At 41.9% G+C, this 25538-nt stretch overlaps 1 protein-coding gene across 1 annotated transcript; it reads right to left on the reverse strand.

Moving 5' to 3' along the window:
• Positions 1–13176: 13176 nt before the first annotated feature.
• barhl1b (BarH-like homeobox 1b) lies at positions 13177–21784 on the reverse strand. The gene is made up of 3 exons (XM_056404421.1): positions 20417–21784; positions 17570–17792; positions 13177–16276 (listed from the first exon to the last, which is right to left on the reverse strand). Exons 1-3 carry the CDS (start codon positions 20865–20867, stop codon positions 15973–15975), a joined length of 978 nt encoding a protein of 325 aa, XP_056260396.1. The 5' UTR covers positions 20868–21784; the 3' UTR covers positions 13177–15972.
• Between the last annotated feature and the right edge of the window lie 3754 nt (positions 21785–25538).

Here is a 25538-nt window from a genome sequence, read left to right on the forward strand (position 1 = left end):
TCAGATAAGAGGATTGTTGGGGACAAAGCTGATCATGCTGTGCGAGATGAATCAGAAATTGAACCAAAGTGTTTCATTAAGAGCTGTTGGCTGGCTGCTAAGACAACATGGGGGTGTAATCCCCACTTTCTCTCCCACTCTCCTTCCTTTTGCTTAGTTTTTTACTCTTTCTGTCCCTTTTCATCACTCTCTCTTTTACACACATCCTCTACAGGTGCATATTTTGTCTCCTCCCAAAAAACTTCCTCTTTCTTCCTGACTTTTTGCCTCTCTTTCCCGTTCCTCCTCTTTCCTCTCTTTCCTCCTTCTCGAAGGCCTATGAGAGCACCTCCTCCTCGCAAACAGAGACATAACCAAATCCCCCCCCCCCTCCTCCTGCCTGTGCACCGGGGTCACACCGTCAAAATGACTCTTTTTATTACAGTTCATAAACAGCGGCTCCCCCGGCGGCCCCGGGAAATTTCACATAAACTTTGATCAAACAGACGTTAGCCTCGCTGGTCCTCAACAAGCCCTCTCCACGCGTGAAAATAGCTCCGCTCAATCACAGGCAGAGAAAACACGCCGAAAACAGTGCAAATAGCAAGGCAGTCACTGATATATCAAGTCATTATTGACCAGAACACCTGGGGAATATATCTCATATAAAAACAATAAGTTACTCTTTGCCTTTTTTTCCTCCTCAGCCCTCCCCTCTTTTAGCAGAGGCAGAAATGTAAGGCGATGCACTGGCAGTAAACTTTGTGGCTTAAAATTAATAGCTTCGAGGGGAGCTCAGGTGAGCGATCCAAAATGATAAAAGTATCCAAAATAAAAAGCAGCGGTTGATTTAACTGTGTGTGCGTAGACGCTGCGAGCTGTACAATAGTTCTTCACAGCCTTCGCTGGCTTCATCTTCCTCTCCGTCTTGTTTAGTAGAGCTGTCAGACCAGTTTTTCTCAGCGTCTAGGGTTCGCAGTGCTCCCCTGTTGGTAATCGTGCTCGAGGCTCGCTCTAATGGAGATGAGCAGCAGGAAAGCGACACACTGTTTTGTTGTTTAGTCGGTGCTTTCAGGGTGGAGTTCCTCCACATTTTTATGATTGTGGCTCAATATCCGAAACACAGGGCAAAGGTCAGTTCCTTTTCACTGGTCTCAGGTACTGGTCAGATGGCCTTTAAGAGACGTTTTCATCCCAAAATATTTAAAATGTCACCTGATGTTACATATTCCAAACATCACACTTGTTTATTGCACATCTGCTGCTAAAATACTATAAATGAGCAAAACGTATGCAACATGTAAGCTTTAATAAATCTTTCAAATGGTAATTGTTTATTATTTTAATTTCCTTTTAATATCCAGCACAGGGAAAATATAGAGACAGTCTTTAATTTCATTGCTATGAAATGTATATTTCCCACAAGTAAAGAAATTCAAGAAATGAAATCACTAAACTGCTTTAACATCAAATTACAATTAAAGCAATTGAAGGTTTGTGAGTGGAACCTTCTGAGGGTGATATTGATTTGACGACATTATAGATTCCTCTGCTGATGAAGTAATAGTAATCCATCAACAGGCGTGGTGGTGGTGGTGGTGGTGGTGGTGGTGGTGGGAGGGGGGGGTGCTTCAATGAAGAGACCACCACAGTGCTTGTGTTAAAAGTGTCACTTTTTGTTCTATTTTTAAAGGTCCCTTCTTTCTAAAATACCTCATTTTAGAAACTAAGCATCAAAGGGAGAGACTCTCCCTCTGGTGCACACCCAGTCTCTACTACTGTCAGACACTGATGATGGTGTGTCAGTGTGTGTGTCAGTTGTCTATAAGAGCCTCAGCAGAACATGATGCAGCTGAGCTATAGTTACTCTTCTGTATTGTGTGTGTGTGTGTGTGTGTGTGTGTGTGTGTGTGTGTGTGTCTGCCTCCTCAACACACTGTACCAGCTCTGCCTGGTCCTCGTATCAGCCGGTCTATCTTCCCCACCCCCCGCTGACTCCTCACCTTTCCCTCCGCTGCATCTTACGACTCAACCTCCCCTTTCTTTAATACTCTGTTAGCCGCGCCAATTACTCTATCTCTCCGAGCCATCTCCCCCGCTCCTTTACCTCTCCCCCTGCCTCCCCTTGCCGCTAATCCTCTCCCAGGCCTAATTGCAGGGGACAGCAGCTCTGCGGGGTCACGCGCTGACGTGGCGTTAAAAACGGAGAGCCCGGGTACCGAGTGACACGTCTCTCCATCCCGATCAGCTTGCCATATATACACCCAGCCGCTGTAATTCTCTGAGCCTCTTTTCCATTTCTCCCTCCTCTCCTCTTTCTCCTCCTGGGGGTCAGAATGCAACCTGGAGCCAGAAGCAGTCTACAAATTGTCAGAGAGAAGCCCAGAAGAAGAAATGGAGGCTCAGTGCCTCTAGTTCATTATGACTTAGGATGTGAGTTAGGCAGCAGTATGTGTTGACATTGTCATTGTTATCACGGGAACATCTGTGTACAGCCTGTCAGAGGTGTGTGTGTGTGTGTGTGTGTGTGTGTGTGTGTGTGTGTGTCTGTGTGCGTGCGTGTGCGAGAGAGACTGTGCTCAAAGCGAGGAGGACATGTTTGTGTGCCTGCATGCATATACATACTGCAGATGCATGTGCTCCCTGTGCATTTTTTTTGTTCTGTTTTTGTGTCCATGTGGAGCCTGATGGTTCCAGGTTTGGATGGCGGTGTCTTGGCACCCGTGGGTCTGCTGAGACCTGCCTCTGCGCAGGATCAAGGGGTGCAGGGGCTGCTGCCGCGCCCAGCCAGCCTGACTGCACGCCAGCTGCAATCCCTAATGCCTCCGCCACATCCTTGGCAGGCTGCGTCCCTGCCCTTTTCTTCCCAGCTCTTCGTCTTGGCAAAACTGGAAGCTTTTGCTTTTTTTTTTTTTTTTTTTTGCTTTTTTTTTTTATACTGGAAGCTATTTTATTCCTGTTTCCTCCTCCTCACGCCTCAGGATATATGTTATACATTAATGCCATTAGATAATAGTGTTTGACTGGTGGGCATATGATTAGACATGATTTCATCTCAGCCTTTAAATCTCCTAAAACCATGTGTTGATAAGTAATTACACTGGAAGTAGCTGCATAATATATAAAAAACAACAAGCAAGATGGAGTTGCAGATTATAAGTCATGCTGCAGTGCTGTGCAGAAAAGTGTTTGATGTGCTGGATTTTTATAGGGAGCCTGTTTATCTTTGTACTTGTGTCAATGTTTACAAATATGTTAGAAATATTTTGTATGGCTCATGGTGTTTGTCCTTTACTGTGTGTAAGAGGATGTTGATATTCTTAGGAAAAAGTGTTATGAGAGCAGTCAGGAAAAGTTGATTCCCATAAACAGGCTAACTTGAGACATCTGTTGTGAGAGGCACTTGAATCACTATTTACTGTTTTGCAAATTTCCACTGCACATCACAACCTGTGTTTTTTTTTTTTTGTTTTTTTTTTAATTATTTTCTGGCAAGTGGGAGAATTTGTTGTGTTTTCTTGGGGTGTTATTGTGGTTGAGTTTGGGGACTGTCAAAGGGACGCGGTGCAGCACAGTTAAACTGGGACTCTCAGTACCCATCAGGCCCCTGTGAGTCTTTGTGAAGACGACACCACAGAAGGCGCCTTCCAGAGAAAGCGTCACATCCAGTTAGCAGACACCCGGCGCGCTAAAGAGGTTAAACTGCTGCGCCTGGCACAGCCAATTGTATTGATAACCGTTTGAAGCTGGTTTTCTCTCCTACCTGGCATCACGCTTCACACACTTTATTCGGCTTGCCACTCCAGACAAACTTCAAACCTGGGAGAGTGTGTTTTCCTCCACTCAGGTGTATATAGGTGTGGGTGTCAGTGGGGGTGTGGGGGTGTGTGTGTGTGTGTGTGTGTGTGTGTGCGTGCAGAGCCAGGGGCCTTTGCTGCTGTTTGTTTGTGCTGCCTCCATTCTATAAACCAGCCCTCTGATCTCCCAGACAACATGCCTCCAAATTCCTCTGCCGTTCCTGCTCCATGTAAATATATCGGTGTCAGTTTGTCTGATGATGAAATGAGTATTAGGATCCGGAGCAAGGCAGGGAAACCACACCGCTTCTTTCGCGATTAAAGCCATCCTCTCGGCAGTGTGAGATCTCCAGCTTCTGTGCGTGTTAGAGAATAAAGTTTCTGCGAGCAGAAAAGTGTCTGAGCACATCTGTGTTTCCTCTTGACTTCTCGGTCTATTCCTACTTTTGCTTTACCGCTCTCTGCTCTTTCCCTCTCACACGCCACCAGTCTTTCGTTATCGGCTTGTTAGCCCGAGGTCCTCGCCTTGGCCTGGAGTTATGGCTCTGTCGGGCAGCTGCTCGGCCAGCCCTGGGGGTCCTCAGAGGCAAATGGCATGTCAAGGAGTGGTCACTGAGGTAGATTGTCTTCTCCACAGTCAGCCTCACTGCCACCAGTCTCACTTGTCCAATTAGGGGCTTTTTGGCCCCCTTTAAGTCCCCAACCCGTCCACTCTTGATTGATTCTCCAACATCTCTGGCCTCAAGACGAACACACCTGACACCCTGCAAGAGCACAGGTACACATAAATACTGCGTGTGGGCAAACAAGCTCAAACACACACACACACACACACACACACACACACACACACACACACACACACACACACACAAACTAGTGTATCATGTTCCTGTACATGCAGGTGGGCACTCATACGCATGACGGAGTAGTTGATATTTATGTCGCATTTGTATAATAATTATGTTAACTGCCATATTAACCCAAGTGAAATAACATGTGGGATATACCTACTCTGGAAATCATAAGTCAATCATTTGATTTGATTTAAATTGTTTTAACAATTTTGATAATTGGTTGGTCATTTAAGTTATTTATCAAGGGAAAATACCAAATATGAACTAGTTCCAGCTTCTCTAATGTGAACGTTTGCTGCTTCTCTGCTGATAATTGGAATATTTTTGGCAAAACAAGAAATTTAAAGCTGTCGCTTTAGACGGAAGGATTTAGACGAGCATTTTAAACATGATTTTGACAGTTTTCAGGAGCTTAAATGCACCTGATATGTTGATGTGAACACACATAAAACCCAACACTGTGTTAATTTGTTTACAGATTAAACTAACACTGATGAGTTTGCTGTGTCAATAGGGTAGAGCCTCATACAAGCACATGAATGTGTTGATAGAGCTATATTAATATAGTCTGCCTCTACTTTGATAATGACAATAATTCGGTGAAATCTCTTGCATGTAAATCAGACTCAGGCTGCGTCGTTACTCCTGCCTGCCATTGCTGATTGAATTGATTGTCGTGCGCCTGCTTGCTCCCCTGTAGGCTACAAGCAACATCAATCATTTCCTTCCTGCCACAAACGACAGTGTTGCTCCCCTGACGTCTCTGCAACTTTCCCATAATTTATCCAGGGCTGAGACTTCAACGCTCGATGGAGCCAAATTGTAAAAAGAAATTCAACAGTTTGGCAGAAAAAGTACGCATGTTGACGAGTTCAGTCCTATAACAGATATATTACATACATACATGTACATACATGGAGTTTATTACATACATTAATAACATGTATGATTGGCTGATAATGACTTTCATTGGATTTGTATCATGATATATCACTTTGTTTTAGTACTGAAATGATGAGTTGAATAATCAGTTAGACAAATAATTTCAATCATTTATCAAGCAGACTTCAAGATTTTCTGTTTTACTTTTTTTATATCAGTGTTAATCTTTGTGTGTTGGACTGTTGGTTGGATAAAACAAGCAAACTGAAAATGTCACCAGGCTCTCAGTGGACCTTTTTGGTATTTTATAGAATTAATTTCAAATTTACTAATGGTAAAATTAATTGACTCCATAAAGAAAATATTTTTTTTTATATTATTCATTTTATTATTATAATTATATTTCTGTCTTGGTTACATAATCAAAGTGTTTGGCTGATGCTCCTCTTTAATGGCTTCATGACTGAATCCCTGTAGGTGCAGCACTTGTCCACGATGACTTCATTTACCAGCTAATTAATGCACTTCATGTTTGATTATTGCATTTTTTCTATTAACCCTGTTTTTCCACACTCCACTCAAATCACTCCTTTCTGTTACACTTACATGAACACTGACATACAGCAATGACCCTTCTGGCAAAAGTAGGAACCTTTATATTTATTTATTTTTACAAAGACACATGCCCCCCCCCCCCCCCCCCCCCAACTCAGCCACCTCCTCTTCCTCACCCCAACCAATGCACAGAGAAGGAGGGAGGAAGGCCTAATTCAAACATGCGTGGTCCTGCTCTGCTCTCTGGCCTCCACCAGGAGACAGAGTGTGAGAGAGCTGCCAGACATCACACAGAAGCACCGTTAAAAATACATGTATACCACTCCTCATCATTTATTGATGGTCTCTCCTCCCTTTATGTTTATGAGGTGAGAGGGCCCCCAGTGGCCCTGGTCAGTGACCCCCCCCCCCCCCCACCTCCGGGTGTGCACGGGTGTCCAAGAAACTGCCTGTTCCCTCTAATTTAGCCCGCTTTCAAATGAGACTAGCTCGTGGACATTCCTCCACATGTATAAGTTGTATGCAGGGATCACTTATAAATAGTAAATCGCGGCTGTGTTGGAAACTGTATAGTTTCAAGAAAAATCTGCTGTTTCTGCAGAGTTTGGAGACTCAGTTTTATTATGAGTTTGTTGACCATGGATGTGTATTGGGATTAAGATGTATTTTCAAATGGTCTAACCACTGGTGTGATATATTCTTTCCACCTATTCAGGATCATGTACAGTGCATTCATAAAGTATTCACCCCTTCACTCTTTTCACATTTCGTCATCATGCATCTTCATGCTAAATTTGTTTAAATTAAAATCCCCCTCATCAATCTACCCCCAATACCTCATAATGACAAAGTGAAAACAGAATTTTAGAAAAAATGAAAGATCACATTGACATAAGTATTCAGACACTTTGCTATGACACTTGACATTTAGCTCAGGTTCCTCCTATTTCTGTTGATCGTCTTTGAGATGTTTCTACACCTTGATTGGAGTCCACCTGTTGTAGATTCAGCTGATTGGACATGATTTGTAAAAGCACACACCTGTCTATATAAGGTCTCACAGCTGATGATGCATATCAGAGCAAAAACCAAGCCATGAGGTCAAAGGACCTGGCTGCAGAGCTCAGAGACAGGATTGTGTTGAGGCTCAGATCTGGGGAAGGATAAAAAAAAATTCTTCTGCATTGAAGGTTCCCAAGAGCACAGTGGTGAGCACAGTCATGATTCTTACATGGAAGAAGTTTGGAACAAACAGGATGCTACCTAGAGCTGGCTGCCCAGCCAAACCGAGCAATCGAGGGAGAAGGGCCTTAGTAAGGGAGGAGACCAAGAACACGTTTGCCTCTCTTGCTGAGCTCCAGAGATCCCGTGTGGAGATGGGAGAAACTTCCAGAAGGACATCCATCACTGCAGCACTCCACCGATCTGGGCGTTATGGCAGAGTGGCCAGACAGAGCCTCTCCTCAGTGAAAGTTTGCAATAAAGCACCTAATGGACACACAGACTATAAAACAAGATTCTCTGCTCTGATCAAACCAAGACTGAACTGTTTGATCTCCATTCTAAGCATCATGTCTGGAGGAAACCCGGCACTGATCATCACCTGCCTAATACCATCCCAACGGTGAAGCATGGCGGTGACAGCCATGTTTTGAGGGTGCTTCTTAGCATCAGGGGTGAGGGAAAGCTGAACAGAGAGTACAGAGATAAAGTGTTCAAGACCTCCTAGAGGACTGATTTCCTTCCAGCACGACAATGACCCTAAGTTCACAGCCAAGACAACACAGGAGTGGCTTAGGAACAACTCTTTGTCCTCCTGTGTCCCAGCCACAGCCCTGAGTTGAACTCAATGGAACATCTCTGGAGAGACCTGAAAATGGCCGTCCACCGACGTCCCCATCCAACCTGACAGAGCTTGAGAGGATCTGCAGAGAAGAACGGCAGAAAATCCCCAAATCCAGGTGAGGAAAGCTGCTCACGTCACACCCAAGAAGACTGGAGGCTGTAACCGCTGCCAGAGGTGCTTCAGCTAAGCACTGCGTAAAGACTCTGAATACTTATGTCAATGTGATGTTTCACTTTTTCCTTTTCACTAAAATTTTGGAGATTCTCTTTTCACTTTGTCGTTATGGAGAATTGAGTGTAGATTGATTGATGAATTTAAACAATTTTAGGATAAGGCTGCAACATAACAAAATATAAAAAAAGTGAAGAATTCTGAATCCACTGTGTATTTATATATTATTAATGTAAAAAACATTTATATGTTTATGTTTAATGTAGACAGAATTTTTATGTTTTAAATTCTGTATTTAATTCTGTGCTGGGCATAAATGTACTGCTGCAGTCTGGGACACGGGTTGCTCCATAATTTATTAGAAAAAGTACAACAACAAATTCCATGTACAACCTACAAATGGAATTCAGGAAGGCAAAAAATGCTGCAAAGCTGTGACAAATCAGTGGTTTGGCCTGTCCTGACTGAGGAAACATCAGCTGTGTCTCCAGCATTTGAATCTCATACTATTACAGTATCGAAATGAAGAGTGCCTCCTAGAACCATTTTTATCTTCTTACCTTGAATGTGACACTCAATTAGACAAACAACCCAGAATCGGATTCACTGAGCTCTGCATATATAGACATAATTTGATATTTGAAATACAAAATTCATCAGTGAATCAAGATTACAGTCATTAATGACAGAACAGTCTGGATCTAGAAATTCTCCTTCATTAACTTATCTCGGTTAGTGCAGAAACAAATAGACCGCACGTGAATCCGTACACTCTCCGATGTACAGCCAATCATAACGTCTGAGGTCATGTGGAAACGCAGGACCCCGAGTACGTCTTGGTCCCAACACCGGCTTTTGCCATTTCCTTGAATGTCTTTGTCGTGGGAGTCATGGACAGATCAGTGTGAGATTTACTCATTGCTTTATGTTGTCGTCTGGTCCCAGAGGCATTTCCAGGGCCGGTTGGCTGGTGGGGGTGAGGGCCTCAGGGTGTTTCTTTTTTTTTAACTGCCATGTTGTCTGGCTGAAGTGGCTGCTGAGAGAGCAGCGTGGCAGCCAGCGAAGCCTGCTGTAACACAACAAGGTATTGATTGAATAATCTCTGTGTCATCTGATAGTAATGTGGCTTACACCGGCCCCCTGCTGCGAGCTACACAGCTTTTACTGCTCCCTGGGAAAAGTGGACACAGTAATCATATCAGGAAGAAATCAGGAATGAGTTTGTTAGTGAATGACTGGTTGTACTTTTTTATGTTCTTAATTTCACACTTTTGAAAATATATATTTACTCAAATTTCCCATTGGGATTATGTATCTAGTGTATCTATCTGATATACCACACAAGACTCCCCTCCATCCTCTGGGCTCCTCCTGATACTCTAGACACCAATCACCTGATCAGTTCATATTCATATTGACCACTTACCTTTTTTTAATAATCATTACCTCCGCCGAGGAGGATGTTTTCACCCATATCTGTTTGTCTGTCTGTTTGTTTATTACACAAAGAGTACTGAACCGATTTGCACCAAAATTGGTGGAGGGATGGGACATGGACCAGGGAAGAATGTTTTGGTGCTGATTCAGATCATTTACTATGAATTCAAATTTTTCTTCTCTGAAGTCTGGTGTATGTTGTTTGATACTGGCCTTGGCAGAGGTCTGCAGTGCGCCCTTTTAGTATTTAAATGTGTCTAGAATGTATTATTTGTCAAGGCGAATGAAGGACCAACCCAATAATCATTTAACAATCAAGGATTTTAGCAATGAAGTTGTTTATTATTTGTATTGCGACAGTTTTCAATATTATCCCGTTCTCCGTGCACACTGCCAGAAGCTGAGGTTTGTCAGGTTGGTTGTATTACAGAGTGCCAGCGGTTTCCCTGTTTTTTGTTGACTATTAAAAGTAAATCATGTTGTTTTCATTCATGTTGATACTAAATTAAACACTGAGGCATTTAAGATCCTTCACTTTCAATATTAGTTTACTTTGTTACAAAGAGAAATTGTTAGAGAAAAACATTTTGTATTCCTGAATATGAGACATACAACACATTGTTGATTTAAGTGCTGAAATTTAGGCGGCACTTGATATCATAATTTTTCGAACTGTTCAGCTCAGCCTCCTTGCTGTAATATCGATTCAGAGAGGGTGTGAATTTATGACGGCTACAATATTTCTCACAAAACTGCAGAAGTATCAACAAAATGGGTGAAGCCGACGTCACTGGTAGTTACATCGAAATAAAAACCAGTATTAAAACATTTAGTTCAGCTCATTTAAGCTTCACTTTTTGCTGTTACTTGCTTTTGTTAACTATAAATACAATATTAAATCGTTAATATATCCTTTTTGATTACTTTTTAGCAACTACAAGGATAGCTTTTTGGGATGACTATTTTGGAATAATGTGTACGCTTCCTTCCCATTCTGCCACCATTGCCTGTATGCAGTGTTAGTCAGCCTACCTGCTGTCACATATATGCTAATCTCAGGCAGTCAACTTGGATATTCTCCGTCCTCTGCAGTCCAGGAGAAGTGAAAGAATGAGAGGTTTCTCTATGTGTGTGGTGGTGTGAAGCAGCAGCTCCACCTCTTTTCTTCCCAGCGTCTATCCCCCTTCTCCCGCTCTCCTCTCCTCTTCTGTCTCCCTCCCTAACCCTCCTTCTGATCCGAGAGGAAAGCTTTCATTATTTGCCGAGATTGGGCTGTCAATCCCCGCGCCCCTGACCCAAGTTTGTAGTTCTTCCCCAGTCATATTGGGGAAATGATTAGTGGGGTTATCTCCCCTCCACTCTGCGAGGCTTTCATTCCTCCTCACGGCCCCCCAGTACCTCCAGGCAAGGAGGGGATCTTTAACCGCCCGGCTGCTGCTCTCCTTTCACTGCTCACACTCTCCCCCTTTACACTTGCTGGTATCATGTAGCCTACTTCATCTCTCTAAATGTCTCTGCTCATTGCTGAGTCAGATTCATTTTAACATTAACCTCTTCTCTTTTTTCTCTGAATCACTTTCAGCTATTGGATTATAAAAATTTACTTATTTGAATAAAGTTAAGTGGCATTTTTATTTAATATTTTAATATGAAGGAGAAATAAAATGTCTTTGGAAAAATTATGACTTTGTCAGGGTTAGTAGCTTTATACAATTTGTCCTACTTTTCCCTGCCTGCTGCCTAGACTCTAAACACAGCAAACATAAACTGAACATCAGGGCATCCAAGTGTAGCCCATATTTACATTTTTACCATATAGACTGAAGCAGCGTGATCCTATTTAAAACAGACTGCCATATTTCCAAAAGAAACAGATACACGGGCATTTTGCATTTCCTTTTCTCTTTAAAAAACATTTAATCATTTTCCATGTTTAATTTTTAAAACTTTTGGTGTCCTGTTATAGAGAAGAGACAAAATACAAGCCATTGTGTATGGATGTTGGAGAAAAAAATCTTAACTTCTCCTTTTTTGAGAACCAAAGTCAAACACTTTGTTTGGAGTATTACACATGAGGCTCTGTGTGTAATAAAGTGCCTTTGCTCTATTTTGAAACGCGTCTGTGTGCTATTATGGCTTCAAAGGTTATTCCAAAATGCTCCACATACATGTAGTATGTAGGATATAGAAGCTATTGGCATATGGGACTAAATGGATGTAATTTCCTCTCTGACTAACTGCAGATATAATAGTCCATGTAAAGCCACGTTTCTCTTGTGCGCACGAAACTGTGAAATTAGTTCTTTTCGTTTATGGCTATTGTTGAGGGGGGAAACGGCAAAATAGGCCATGCCTTTCTTGAACATTTTAATTGATCTATTTTTCATCCTCCCCCGCGGATTTTTTTCAACAAAACGCTGGCAGTGTGTTGCAACAATCTTAATGCAAGCCGCAGATTTGCTCCATTGGTCCACTGAAAGGAATGAAAGGAAATATAAAAGCTCTCACACCACGCGCACAATGCAAATTACGCTTTGATTCACTCTTAATTTCATCAAAAGGTTGTTTTTTTGTTTAGTTTTTTCTTTTGAATTATTATTATTATTAGGAGTCCATGGGATTAAGCAGAGTCACTGATCCTCTGGGTCTAAGCCTTTTTTTTTTTTTTGTCTGTCGGGAGCTCAACGAGACTCCATCCGCACTTCATTAACCCTGAGCCGGGGACAATCCACGGAAAGAGCCGGGGGATTTACCACCAGCCTTTCACATGCAAAGAAAAGAGAAAAAAATCTCCGAGCCATCCAACAAGACACACGGGGGCTTTTCCTTATATAATCAGCTGTTCACTTTGCAAGAATAACCCCCTTTTATAAAAAGGGTCGTCGTTATCTGAATCGGTCACGGATCCTCATGATGGGACTATAATGACCTTTTGGCAAGTTGGGAGGTGTTTGATTTTTTTCGCTTCCCTTTTCCCCTTTTCCCCTTTTCACTTTCCCAGTCGTCAGAACCCGCCGGCTCGGCCCACTGTATTTTTAATGCAATTTTCCGCATCATAAATGCGGCAGTTACCAGGCCGTCAGTCTGATGTTTCACGGCGTGGTCAGCCACTAAGTGGAGGCCCCAGATAACAGGTGCCATGCGTGGATGACAGCAGGGGGAGCTGGCTATCAAACCCATTATCGACTTTCAATTAAAACCTATTAAAGTCTTTTGTCTAATCGTTAACATCCTACACGCCAAGTCTTGTCCGTCAGCCTGAACTCCTTTAACCCCCAACGCGCCACGGCCGGATAACTTTGAGTCCACACAGACCTGCAGAGGAGGGGGGTGGGAGTGCGGTTGGTGCTTGGGTGGTTGGGTGAAATTTGTATGGAGAAGGGAGGGGTGGCGATGGTGGAGCCGCTGACCAGCTGTCCCCACGCTGATCCTCGGTCTACAGTCAGCTCCAGCCCGGTCACCAGCTGTTGGAGCCGTTTGGCAGAGGAGCGCACATCCAGCACCCTCAAGGAAAAGAAGGATGGAAACAATCAATTTCCAAATGGGATCATTTAGGGCACTTAAACAATTGCGCACATAACATTAATATTTCATCTCCTGCATTGTTTATGGAAAACGAATTGGAGTTACTGCTGTTAATTTAGGAAAGTGGGAACGATGGAGGAGGAAGGGGGGGGGGGCGAACAGGAGACAGGGGCTGTATTTTGGACGGAACATCCCTCTGCTTTGTTGGCCCTTCTCTAAAGACATTAGTTGGAATTGATCTTTGATTGCACTTTTGAACGTGTGTGTGTGTGTGTGTGTGTGTGTGAGAGAGAGAGAAGGTGGTGGTGGGGGGCGTGCGTGTACTACGTGAGGTGTGCGCGCTTCGCTATCAATTTCTAGTCAAACTTTTCCCTCATGTACCTTTCAATCAAAACGGTTCCTACATTTATATCCTCAAAAAGAAAAAATAAATAAATAAAACGCAGAAATGAAATCAAATAAGTTGCCTAAGACAAGTCAATATTTTTGTAATTAACAGAGAATAACATTAACATTTGTCCAAACTGAAGTTAGTTGTAAAAAATCTCTCTCCAAATCTCCGCTCTTCTTTTGAAAAGGTTAAGGAAACGGATGTTAAAGCTCTTGCTCCACTGTGACACTCTTATTAACTTTTTTTTAATTTTTTTTTTTTTATCACGCTTTCATCTCAACATTAAACAAATTAAATCAACCACACTAAACCAAACAGAGGAGGGAGAGCCGCGTGACAGACATGTTCAAATTCATTCAAACACGTTTTCCTCTAATAGAAACCCGCGGGCCCTTAAAATAGTGTTTATTTTCGAGCTGCTTCCAGAAAAGTGAAGTTGTTTAATTAAAGCTGCACCACCCAGCTCTCCAACCTTTGCTCATTGACTCCGACATGTGTTCACATCACTTTGTAATAAAAACACTCATGCTTTTAAACAGTGGGCAGTCGAGCCCTCTGCCTCAAAAACATCAGACAGGCCTTTATACTTTAAATGTATCATTCTGTGTTTAATATGAAGGTCTTTTTTCTATTGGTTTGGTGAGGTACAGGCTTTTATTTTGGTGTCAAACCATTACGTTTTCTACATTTTGTGCCAAATTATAATTTTTTTCTTTTTTGCATTATAATCAGGTTCAACGAATGACAACCCTAATGCATATTTTTATGAGTTAAATTAGCTGTTTAAAGACACATGCATAATGCACATAGCGGGTGCTCAAAATAACATGACAACGCAAAAATATAATGCAACGCAACCACAAACAGCTCCAATTCTGAATCAACAAATCCCAACAAAGTGACGCTTCCTCTGCATCACAGCTGTCCTATTTAGTTTCATTACAGACCGTGGTGTTGCTGCTACTCCGTTCACCTCCTGCAGGTTTTAAGTGGAGAAATTCATTTTACACAATAACCTGCACCCCACGTGTTGATTCCACCTGACAAGCCTCGTGGCCTTTCTGTTTCACACATACTCACGAAGCCACGTTATTAAATGAAAGACTTTTATTTCCACATTTATAAAAGTAATTCTCTTTTACATCAAATCCCCCCTTTTTCTGTCCAACTTTTGCTGTGAATTTCACAAAAAAATGAACTTCACGAAATGGGGGAGAGAGAGTTTGGGGAAGCTAGAGGAAAGAAAAAAATTAAATAAGATAAAAAAATTAAAAAAAAAAATTAAAAACGATCCAGGAAATATACAAGAACCACTCCACAAGTTTGATATCTGCAATATACATTTTCACCAAAGGAGAGTATAACAGTTAAGGGTTATCACGGCGTCATATGAAATAACATAAGTAATGCACAACGTCTGTTCAAATACATCTATAGCAAATCGACAGGCAGTTACACCTGGACGTGGAACCGAGTCCAATCGGTTTGTTTATCGAAAAAATAAAAAAAGAAACATCACTGAGGTGACTGGCTCCCCCCGTTCACCCCTCTGCGAGGAGAAAACTGCTTTTTTATAAATTACTTGACATTTTTACTTCGCTAAAACTTCAACTAAGAACAAGAAAAAAGACTATATAGATTTCTTTCTTTCCATAACTCTCGTGTTTGTGCCCACACGTGGGTCCAGGCAGGTAGTCCATCCTTTCTCAGACAATATGTTTTTTATTTTTTTTATTGATTTATTTATCTGATGGCTAATCTAGCCTATTATGTTAAACTGGATCACCGTGGTCTGAAAAAGACGCACTAATAGATCAAACAAACAAACCAAAAAAAAAGGTTTCTTTAAAATCAGTCTCTTTCGAATAAAATGCAAAATATTCTTATTTACAGGTTTATGACTGCTGATCAGCTTGTTCTTCACGTGTAAAGAAAAATCAATGACAAATTTACAAAGAAAAGAAAAAAGAAAAAAAAACTAATTGTTCCTTTGGATCCCTTAACTACATTATAATCAAATTACATGGAAGGATATTGTGTTTCCGCCTTTGCCACTATCCAGGAACGTCCACATAATAATGATGATGATGATGATGATGATAATAACAATAATAATAATAATAATAGGGGGTGTAATCGGCTTTGAACTGTAGGTCGAAGTGCCACCAACATTTCTATCTGTTGTTGGGAAAAACACTGAAAATACTGAAGCTGGGATCAAATAAATACATAACTTAAATACTTTGATTCATGTTGAAAAATAAATAAGGTATAAATAAAGCTCATGTCCCCCCAAAAAACAGAAAAAGATCCTTCCACACAGACAGTTTGAGTTTCAGTCACAGAGCTCCGTCCACAGGCTTCAGCCTCTCTCGGTGTTTGTACCATGTAAAGGCTGAGAAGTTTTTTTTTTTATTTTCATGTTTCTCTTGTTCGTCACGTTTTCATCTTTTTCCGTCTTTGTTTTATTTCTCCTAATGAGTCCCAAGCTGCCAAGGTCAGCGTTCAATAAACTGTGCGCAGGGGGCCGGCTCACCGCTGCTGAGCCGGCCGGGGAAGCACGCCGGACATGGGGGGCAGAGGAGGCGGCGGAGGCGGCGGCTCGCTGCCCCCCTGCAGGCCGTGCAGCAGGATCCGCGGGACCAGTGGTCTCTGCAGGGCCGGCGGGGGCGCCGAGGGGCCTCTGTACAGGTAGAGGGCCGCTCCTGGGTCCAGGTTGGACACCAGGCTCTGCGGGTAGAAGTACGGGGACGGGAACATCCTCTGCAGGGCAGAATAGTTTCCAGCTTCCGCCAACAGCTCGAGTCCCACCGCCGTCTGCCTCTTCCACTTTGTCCTGGAGAAGATAAAAGACGCAGTTTTAGCCTTAAGCATATGAGTATCTATAAATGTGTGTTTGAATATGACATACTAAAATAACTCCCATCTGTTTACCTGGGGTCCAATTAGAAGTCAGACTAGCCTACATCTGTTTTTTTTTTCTTTTTAAATCACCAAAATCTCCAACCTGCCACTTGTATTCACACCCAAGGACGTCTGTTAGATTGCCAGTATGCACTCCATGCAGGTGAATAATTCATAATAAAGATAATTGAGTAGATATAGTGGTTTGTTTGAATTATTGATATGCACACATGCAACGATGCATTATTCATACTCCAAAGTGTTGTGTTTTTATATTTATTTATGTCATTTAGCTGCCGGAGAGTCAAAGCTGCAGACAAATAAATGCGGAAGGTAATTCAAGCGTAAACTGCAGAAAACATGTTTTTACATTGATGAAGACGGTTTGTCCCAGTTTATGTTAGAGTTTTATTTATTTACAAAAAGTTGACACCTCGGTTTGCGAACTGTTTGCAGGATCATTGTATTCTACTTTACCATTAGTGTGGTTGCATGGAGATGCTGAACACGAAAGAAATAAACTCAGGACTGAGAAGCATCAAAACTCAAAAACAACAAACGGGATCAGCCTTGATTATGAGAAATGTCCCTTTTTTTTTAATAGAAAGATCAAATTAAATCAAGGTTACCAAAATGAAAAATAAATAAGCTACATAGCCTAAAATAAAATAAGTAAATAAATAAATAAAATAAAACTTTCAATGACTTGACAATGACAGTTTCTCTTAGCTAAGGCATCAAATCAATTACTCAGCTGTCAATCAATAATTGCTCCTTGGTGTGTGTTATTTTAAAGTAAAAGTTTGACCTGAAACAAATAAAGAAAAATTAATCAGAAAATATTTTGTAAATAAATTAAGTTAAAAATATATATGTCACCTTCTTCCACTGTGTGATAGTTAAATGAATTTCCTTGGGTGTTGTACCTCTCTGATAAACTCTGATGTTTTGCTCTATTTCTGACCGAACGATTAATCAGTCAATCAGGAAACAAATGGCAGATGAATCAATAATTAATAGGATGGTTAGTTGGAATCCTGGTGGCAGTGACTCATAGGTTAAATGAACTCGTGCCACCTTTAGGGTGATGGTGAAAGGAAAACATGGCGTCCATGAATCCATCCATTCATGAGTCAGCCGTGAGAAACCAGATTACCCCCCCCCCCCCCCCCCCCCTTCCCTCCTCCTCCCCCTCCCTCTCAAGAAACAGTAGCAGTGTCCTCACCTCCGGTTCTGGTACCAGGTCTTGACCTGCGTGTCGGTGAGGTTGAGGGAGGCCGCCAGCTCCATGCGGTCCTGGACGCTCAGGTACTTCTGCCGCTCGAAGCTGCGCTCCAGCTGGGCCAGCTGGTGGTCTGTGAAGGCCGTCCGGGCCTTCCTGGGCTTCTTGAGCCGGACCTGAGGGCTGTCTCTACTGCTGGAGATCTCCCTGTCCCCCTCCTCTTTCACTGGAGGATGAGAAGACGATGAGAAAGAGAGACAAAAAGAAGAGAAGGAGTTAAAGCAGAGCGGAGGCCTCTCTCTCTCTACAGTGTAAAGCTACATCCATGTTTGTGTGGACAAGCAGCGGCCGCGGAAACAAATCTGCAGCAGCAACAGCAGCAGCCTCTAAAGCAACTATCAGTGTCAACCGCATTAAAAATAGATTAAAAACGGAAAATGTTATGGCCCAGTAGATTCTCACCAGTGTGAAGCTGCTCACTTTAATCAAGGCTTTGACTCAGGAGAAAGTCGTAAAATATGAAGTGAACTCTGGTTGGATCAAGCCTAAACTGAATTTTAATAACTTCATTTCGTGTATTTTTAAAATTGGAAACACTTTGAGCAGCACGTCCCGTGATAGGTGCTATGAAAGGGTTAAGTGGCTGATTGTCAAAATTTAAAATAATAACAATAAAAATACGTATCCCCATCTATAGAGATGTGATTAAGCCACATTTTTAACTACAATGCGCTTAATTTTGTTTTTAAAATGTAATTTTAAAAAGTGGAGGAAACCACTTTAAAAAAACTTTTTTTCTAATTTTTATTTGGAATAATTTTCAAATCACTGGTTTGAACATCTTACCAATGGCCCCAAAGCACAGTTTGCTTGATGATATATAGAGTGACAAAAACACAAAGAACAATTATAGTTAAAATGTTTTGTTTTTTTCAAATAACATGTCTGATTTTTACAGCATGTTGGGCTTTATAACTGTGTATGCTGCAAATGTGAGAAGAAATGAGTGCAGAGAGAGAAGCACGGCGTCAGAGACAGCGCCTATAGGCGATATGGAGCTATTTGATTTGGTCTTAAATTGATATGAAAAGCTTTTCCAATATTCACACTTCCAATCTGATATTTCTCCCGTCAGTAGACCCGCACTCTTTGTTCTTTTTCTGCGTGTTGTCATGTCAGGGCGAGCATTGATATACACTCCTTCAATTCTCTTAAAAAAAAGAAAAGAAAGAAAAGAAAAGAAAAGAAAAGGAGAGGAGGGGGGCGAGCGAGGCGAGAGATCCTGGTAGTTGAATAGTTGAGTCGTCTCAAGAAGCACAATAATCCGCCTAATTGAGCCACAAGGGAAGGACGAGCCTTTCAACCGCGACCGGAGAAACTTCACAGGACCGTGGAAATGAGTGGAAATCAAGAGCCGGGCGGCCTTGCGCGGTTACAAATCTGATTAGCGCCGGGGACAAATTGCATCAAATCCCTGAAATATTATAGGAGGCGGATTCGTGGAAATCAAAGCTACCGTACAGGCGCTCTGTGGGCCCCGCGGCTCCTTCAATCAATCAGCGCGTCGATGAGCATCTCCATCCACACTGTGACACGCGGGGGCGCGCGGACGCACGCGCGCGCACACCCGGAATTTGTTGAGCAAATTGATGACGTGAGGCCGTATTGATAACTTACGAGAAAAGTGAATGAAGAAGAAAACGGTTAGCCTATAAGTGAATATAATAACAGGCTGATAAAATTAATAATAATAATAATAATAATCATTATTAGTATAATGCGTTAATAATAATATATTTCTTTATTTAGCTATTAAATGTGATTATTTTTTTATTTGTGTATTTTCCATTGTAAACCGGTGTCTTCTGTACAGGCACTGCTTCATTAAACTGTCAATGGAGGTGACGTGTGTTATGGCTGACATGATTGGAAACAGAGAGGCCCTTGATGGTATTTATCTGGAGGCGACCCTGTCATCTCTCCCATTCTTACCTCCCTGACATCAACAGATGCTTCCTTGATACTTTACATGCAGCCAGTGGTTAGTTTTAAAAGTAGTGACTGTAATAACTTAAATGAACTCATGAGCTTCTTACTGTGCAGGTAAAAGTCTGATGTTTGTAACACCGTGATGCACCAGCAGCAATTATTGCTCATCGATGGTTTCCGGCCTGCTACTAGTGAAATGTAACTACTATCAAATTATTGAAAAAAATCTTCCTGTTACTGTGTTTAGAGTTCTCCCCAAATTATTCAAAAAGCTGAACTGCAAAATGTTATTTTTACATTATTTTTTAGAAGAAAATAATCTGAAAAGCCCCAAACACCTTAAAAAAAAACTTATTTAATTATGTTTATCCTTATTTCTTTTTTTTCTATTATTATCCACCAAGCAAAATTCTCAAATTATACTTTGGACAGCATGGCTGATTTTATTGATTTTTCAAATTATACTTTGTAAAGCATGTTATTTTTTTTTGTTTTATTATATTTTTTATATTATATTATTTTAGGCTATATTGTTTTAGGCTATATTATGTTATGTTATTTTATTATTTAATATTTGTTTATTTGGTTTGTCCAAATTAAACATTTCTTTTCAAGACGACGAAAGTTGTTCAGCAGCTCAACAACAGACAAAAATGTAGGAATTTAGGTCTAAAAAAAAGTCAAAGACGGGCTCCACATACAACTAAGATATATAATACACACGAAATGATTAGTGTGTTTCTACATGAGCCAGAAGTCCTGTCTGAAACCCGGAGGCCAAATCAGTGTCACCTCCAATCTCATCTCCAGGTCAGAGCACTTCCTTCACTGTATATACACACAGCAATTCTCCGTCCTTACCTTTATATTCACTGTCTGACGACGAGTTGCTGTGGATTTTCTCCATAAAGTCGTCCGCTATCTTCGAGGCCAGTCTCCCTGCCTCCTGAGTCGGCTGTCCATTGCTGGAGTAGGGCGCGCAGGCGGCTAGAGGCTTACAGTCCGCGAGAATATCTCTGATGAGGAACGACGAGGTCACGGTCCTCTGCTGCGACCCCGCCGATATCTGCGCGTGCTGGAGGTGCGGTGGCAGGCCGACGCCGTGACCTTGCCTCTGGGCCACCTCCTCCACGCACTCCCTCCTCGGCGACGGAGGCGACGAGCAGCCGCTCTCCACGTCTGATCTCGGGCTGAACTCCAGAGGCGAGCGGCACTCCCCCACCAGGCTGTCCCCTTTGGACACCGGACTTCCCGGCCTGTGGGACAGCAGCGAGTCGATGCCAAAACTGGACCCGTTGGCGGACGCCTCCATTGTCTTGATCGCGGCCTCCTCAAACTACCATTTGGTATTCAGGACAAGTTTTATTTTAGGGAGGAGGGGGGGACGTTGAATTCTCAGTTGATCCAGTAGAGGAGAAAAAACCCCCCTCCCCGGACCAACAAATATGTTTTTGGATACGCTACAAATAAAATGAATTCATCCACTGTTTCCAGTTTCCCAACTGGTTCTTCACAGAGAAAATATCTCCAGTCTAAGTTGCGTTACAGCAATCGTCCATGCATCCGATTCTCTGGTGTTTGTCAAGTCTGAAAAGATGAGTCCTCCTGAAATCGATGGAGTCACTATCGATTCTTTCCGCTTCCTTCAGGATCAACTCCTTCTGCTTTGAGTTCACAAACCTCACCGGGACGATGAGCCAGCTACTGCCGAAATTATCTCACCAGCAGAACCCGAAAAAGACGCAGAAATATTGACTATTTCTGGAGATTTTGGAGCAACAGCGAGCCGGTTTCTTCTTCGTGGAAATGCGTTTCAGCACCATGGACAGGTACAGGCGCGTCAGACCTGAGAGACCAGCGGAGGAAAAGGTTCAGGGCAGCTCGTCATGTGGCCACACATGCGTCAGAGGAAAACTGTTCGCATTCTTTTAAGCACAACAACAAAAACCTTAAAAAAAAACAGGAAGCAGAGAGAGAGAAGAGTCCGAGAGCTGCGGCAGGAAAAGAAAGCAGCAAAAGAGGAAGAGGCGGAAGACGCGGGACGATATGATGCGCGCCGCAGAAGCGAAAAAAGGGAGAGGTAAACTGGGTTAAATAGTCACAACTGGCAAGTAAAAGGACGAGATGTGATGGGGTGGGAGGGAATCCCAAAAAATTGAACTTGAGGAAAAGTCAGGAGCTAGGTTTTAAGAGCGCCTTGTCCACGTGAGTCCCCTGTGACAAGCCTTCATTGGCTGAGGAGAGCTGGAAGTGGACCTCCCTACACGCCCACTCGCTCTGCCTCCCACCCTCCTTCCCTCCCTCCCTCCCATCCTCTACTCTCCTCTCTGGCTCATCCTCACTTTGATAAAAGAGACACTGAATTCATCAGGAGACTCAGATCCAACTGTTTACAGGCAATTTTCACACTGTTTGCTTTCATTACATCATTGATGAGGCTTATAATGGGGTTATTATGTGGAGCGGCTCGGCGTTTTTCTTCTCGACTCCTTTTCTTTGACTGGATTCCTCTCCCACCTCCGTAGCTCTGCACCTTCACACTGATTTTTCCTCATCCTTTTACATTTTATTCTCATCACTCATTTTTAACTTTTGACTTTTTGTATTACTTAATCGGATTATCTGATTTAACATTGTTTGCAGGTGTAAATGTTTTGATATTGAGAAATTCATTGAGAAAATCCATTGAAATTTTATTAAAAATATATTATCATTATTATTGTTAATAATATCATTAATATTAGGCTATTATTATTGTTATTAAAATTATTATTATTATTATTAGCCCATTAATGGGTGGTGGTCAGTTTATTGTTAAAATGGCCTTAAAACAGGCCTGTTAATTTTATTGCTGACCAATATGACCATTTTTATCTTTTAGCTGTGACACATTTTGCCTTTGTGTTTGTTCAACTTCAGGCAAAAATCTCAGCATTACATTTTCAGAAACAGACACACTGTGGCCACAATAACAAGATCATTTTATGTTACATTTCAAATAATACAATTTGTGGATGAGAACTGAATAAAACAAAGTCTCAACCATTTAGAGCATAATAACGCTTTAATAGTCCCTCGTAATTATATACAATAGTCTGAGCAGCGTGACGCAAAACTTCAAGGCGCGTGACTCGCCATTGTGCGCACTTTTCACCTTAACATGCGTGAAATGCCATTGTGTGCACTTTTAGCTCCATCCTGCACAACAGTTTGCCCCGCGCGACGGCCTCGACAGCCCCTAATAATCTAACTAACCCCCCTCTCATCATCATCTACACCCCCGCACCCCCTCCCCCTCCACCCCATGTGACCACCAGATTGGAGGCGCGCGTCGGTCTCAGACACCGGCAGGTTAGTGAATCCGCTCCCCGCTCCCATGGGGTCCCATCACGGCTGCAAGCTGTCACATATGAGGCGGGGACAACACAGATATAAGGCAACACACACCCTGACTTAGCTGTTTCTTTCTCCTCTGCTGGTGCATGAAAAGGAGCAGTGGTTTGATGCTTTCTCTCACAGTTTTTTTTTTTGTCTTCCTCTCTTTATCCTCACTGTGGTGCAGTCCACAGGCTCCAGTAATGTTGTAGTAAATAAATCATAAGGTGATTAAACTTACTGCTTTCCTTTTTGTGATCATCACGTGGCCTTTAAAACTTGGAGAAGCTTTTTTAATTTTTATTCTCGTTTGTTTGTTAAAAGATCTATGTATTTATTTGAGTTTAATTTTAATGTATTTTTAGCAGTTTATTATTTTATCCAAAGTTTCTTTGGATAAAAAATAAAGGGGGTAAATTGAGATTAAATGGGTTTACATCTCTGCTTCCAGACATATCAACTTTAGCTGAAAGAAAATTTAAAAAAAAAACATAATTTTGGAAGAAAAAAAAACCCACCATAGCATACCTTACCAGATTTGAGAAATTGTGATTATTTTACATTAGATAGACTATGGATGTAACTCAGGATAATTTTCATTATATCTTAAACAGTTTTTTTTAATAATCGCACACTCTTGTTCTGTACGACCGACATTATCATCATCAAAAATATTCAATTTACAATGAAATAAAATCAGAGGAAATCAAAGAATCGTCACGTGAGAAGCTGGAACAAGAAAATCCTCAACATTTTTACTTGTTTAATTTAAATTTTTAGTTGATCATCAAAATGTTTATGATCAAAATTATAATAGTTTACCTACTAAAATAGACTGTGTGTACAAGTGTGTTAAAATGAAAAAAATAAAATAGGCCTTTGGTGAGTTTATAAATACTCTTTTTGGCAGAAGACTATACAGCTAGACTGTAGCTGTGTGTGTGTATGTGTGTAGTGTGGTGTTGTGTAGTGTAGTGTAATGATCTGGCTCATGCTACTGCTGATTTTGGACAAGTGTCCCTCTGGTCAAGCGATTTTTTTTTTTCTTTTCTTTTTTTTCTCTCTCCTCTCCAGGAAGCGGTCAAAATTTGAGGGCCAGTGCAACTGTTACTGCAGTGATGAAACACACACACACACACACACACACACACACACACACACACACACACACACACACACACACACACACACACACACTGATGTTGTGGGAGGATGTTATTGATCCATGTTAAAAAGAGGAAACAGGAATGTTTCCAGGAAACGATCAGTGCTTGGTGTGTTGCTGTCTCTCCACCTCTCTCTCTCTCCATCTGTTCTCATCAGATGGTTAAATATTACTTTATTATTGATCCACATTAAACAGCCTCACACCTTTCACTCACATTTTCACCAAAACAAAGTTGGCACCTTCGGGCCATTTGAGTAAAGTGTGGACTGTTTTTCCTCTGGCTGGGCTGTCAGCCTTACATTTTAATTCAAATCTGAGTATTAAAGACAAATATTGATATTAATATTTTATTCTGATCAGGTTACTAGTCTTTGAATATTTGGAGAAGTATCAATAGTATAAAAAATAAAACAAGATAAACAGGCACCAGGTGCAGCTTCATCGTAATAGTCCATACTGACCTGTCAGTGTTAATAATCTATCTGTGGAAATGTGTTATTGGAATTCTGTCCATAAGCTTTACTGCTAATAATGCCTGCTGGGCCTCCTCTGCTTCCTGGGCTTTTGTGGGGAGGGAAAAACAGTGTACTACATTTTATTTACTTGCCCAATTGAGCAGCCATGTTAAATACATACCTAGATATGTTTTGTAAAAAAAAAAAAATGTGTGTCGCCTTTGAATAAACTTTGGCATCTCTATCGTTTTGGTTTTGGTACATCGAGTAAAGCATGTCTTTCGAGGGGATGTATGTAAAAAGGTGACTCCTCTCAACAAACAAACAGCATTAAAAAAAAAAAGGCAGGAGAAAAAAAAAAAAGACAAGAAAAAGGCACTTGCTCTGGAGCTGGTGCTGCACCCTGGACCAGTCAGGGATGCAAATGATGCACCTTAACGCCATCAGGTACTGGAGTTGACAGAAAATAATGAGAACCCGCTGAATCTTTTATAAGGTTAACACTCACATTTCCCAGTCAGCTGTCACACAAGAAAGAATTTAGCACATGCATGCGGGCGAAATGAACCTTCATCGTCTCATTAATGCTGACAGGGCCCTGGACCGGCAGCTCCCAGCGCCAGCGCCGCCACCACCTTCGTTTTGTGTCGGTAATTTGCAGCAGAGACAGACCCCCTTCTCCTGGAGAGACACAGGAGAGGAGGAGGAGGAGGAGGAGGAGGAGGAGGAGGAGGGAGATATTACGGAGGAGAGAAAGAGTGAGAGGGAAAGAGGGGAATGGTAGAGGATCGTGGAGTGAGTGCAGAAGAAAAGAGGGGAGGGAAGGTGGGCTTGGGGAGGGGGGGAGGGAGGGAGAGAGGGTGGAAAGATGGCTAGCGCGGCAGGAGTCTGATTCTCCCCTAATTGGAAGCATTGGGCATTGTCAACGGAGGATTTTCAGCTGCTCACTGACAGGTAGAGCCGTCAGAATGATAGCCCACTTGTC

The sequence above is a fragment of the Seriola aureovittata genome, chromosome 18 (genome assembly GCF_021018895.1).
Source record: "Seriola aureovittata isolate HTS-2021-v1 ecotype China chromosome 18, ASM2101889v1, whole genome shotgun sequence".
Lineage (NCBI taxonomy): Eukaryota > Metazoa > Chordata > Actinopteri > Carangiformes > Carangidae > Seriola > Seriola aureovittata.

Coding starts and splice junctions, on each gene's coding strand:
- barhl1b (XM_056404421.1), bottom strand. CDS start 20,867: ATGGAGGCGTCCGCCAACGGGTCCAGTTTTGGCATCGACTCGCTGCTG. Junction 17,793..20,416: donor GTCAGACAGTGAATATAAAG/GTAAGGACGGAG, acceptor CTCATCCTCCAG/TGAAAGAGGAGGGGGACAGG. Junction 16,277..17,569: donor ACCTGGTACCAGAACCGGAG/GTGAGGACACTG, acceptor TATCTTCTCCAG/GACAAAGTGGAAGAGGCAGA.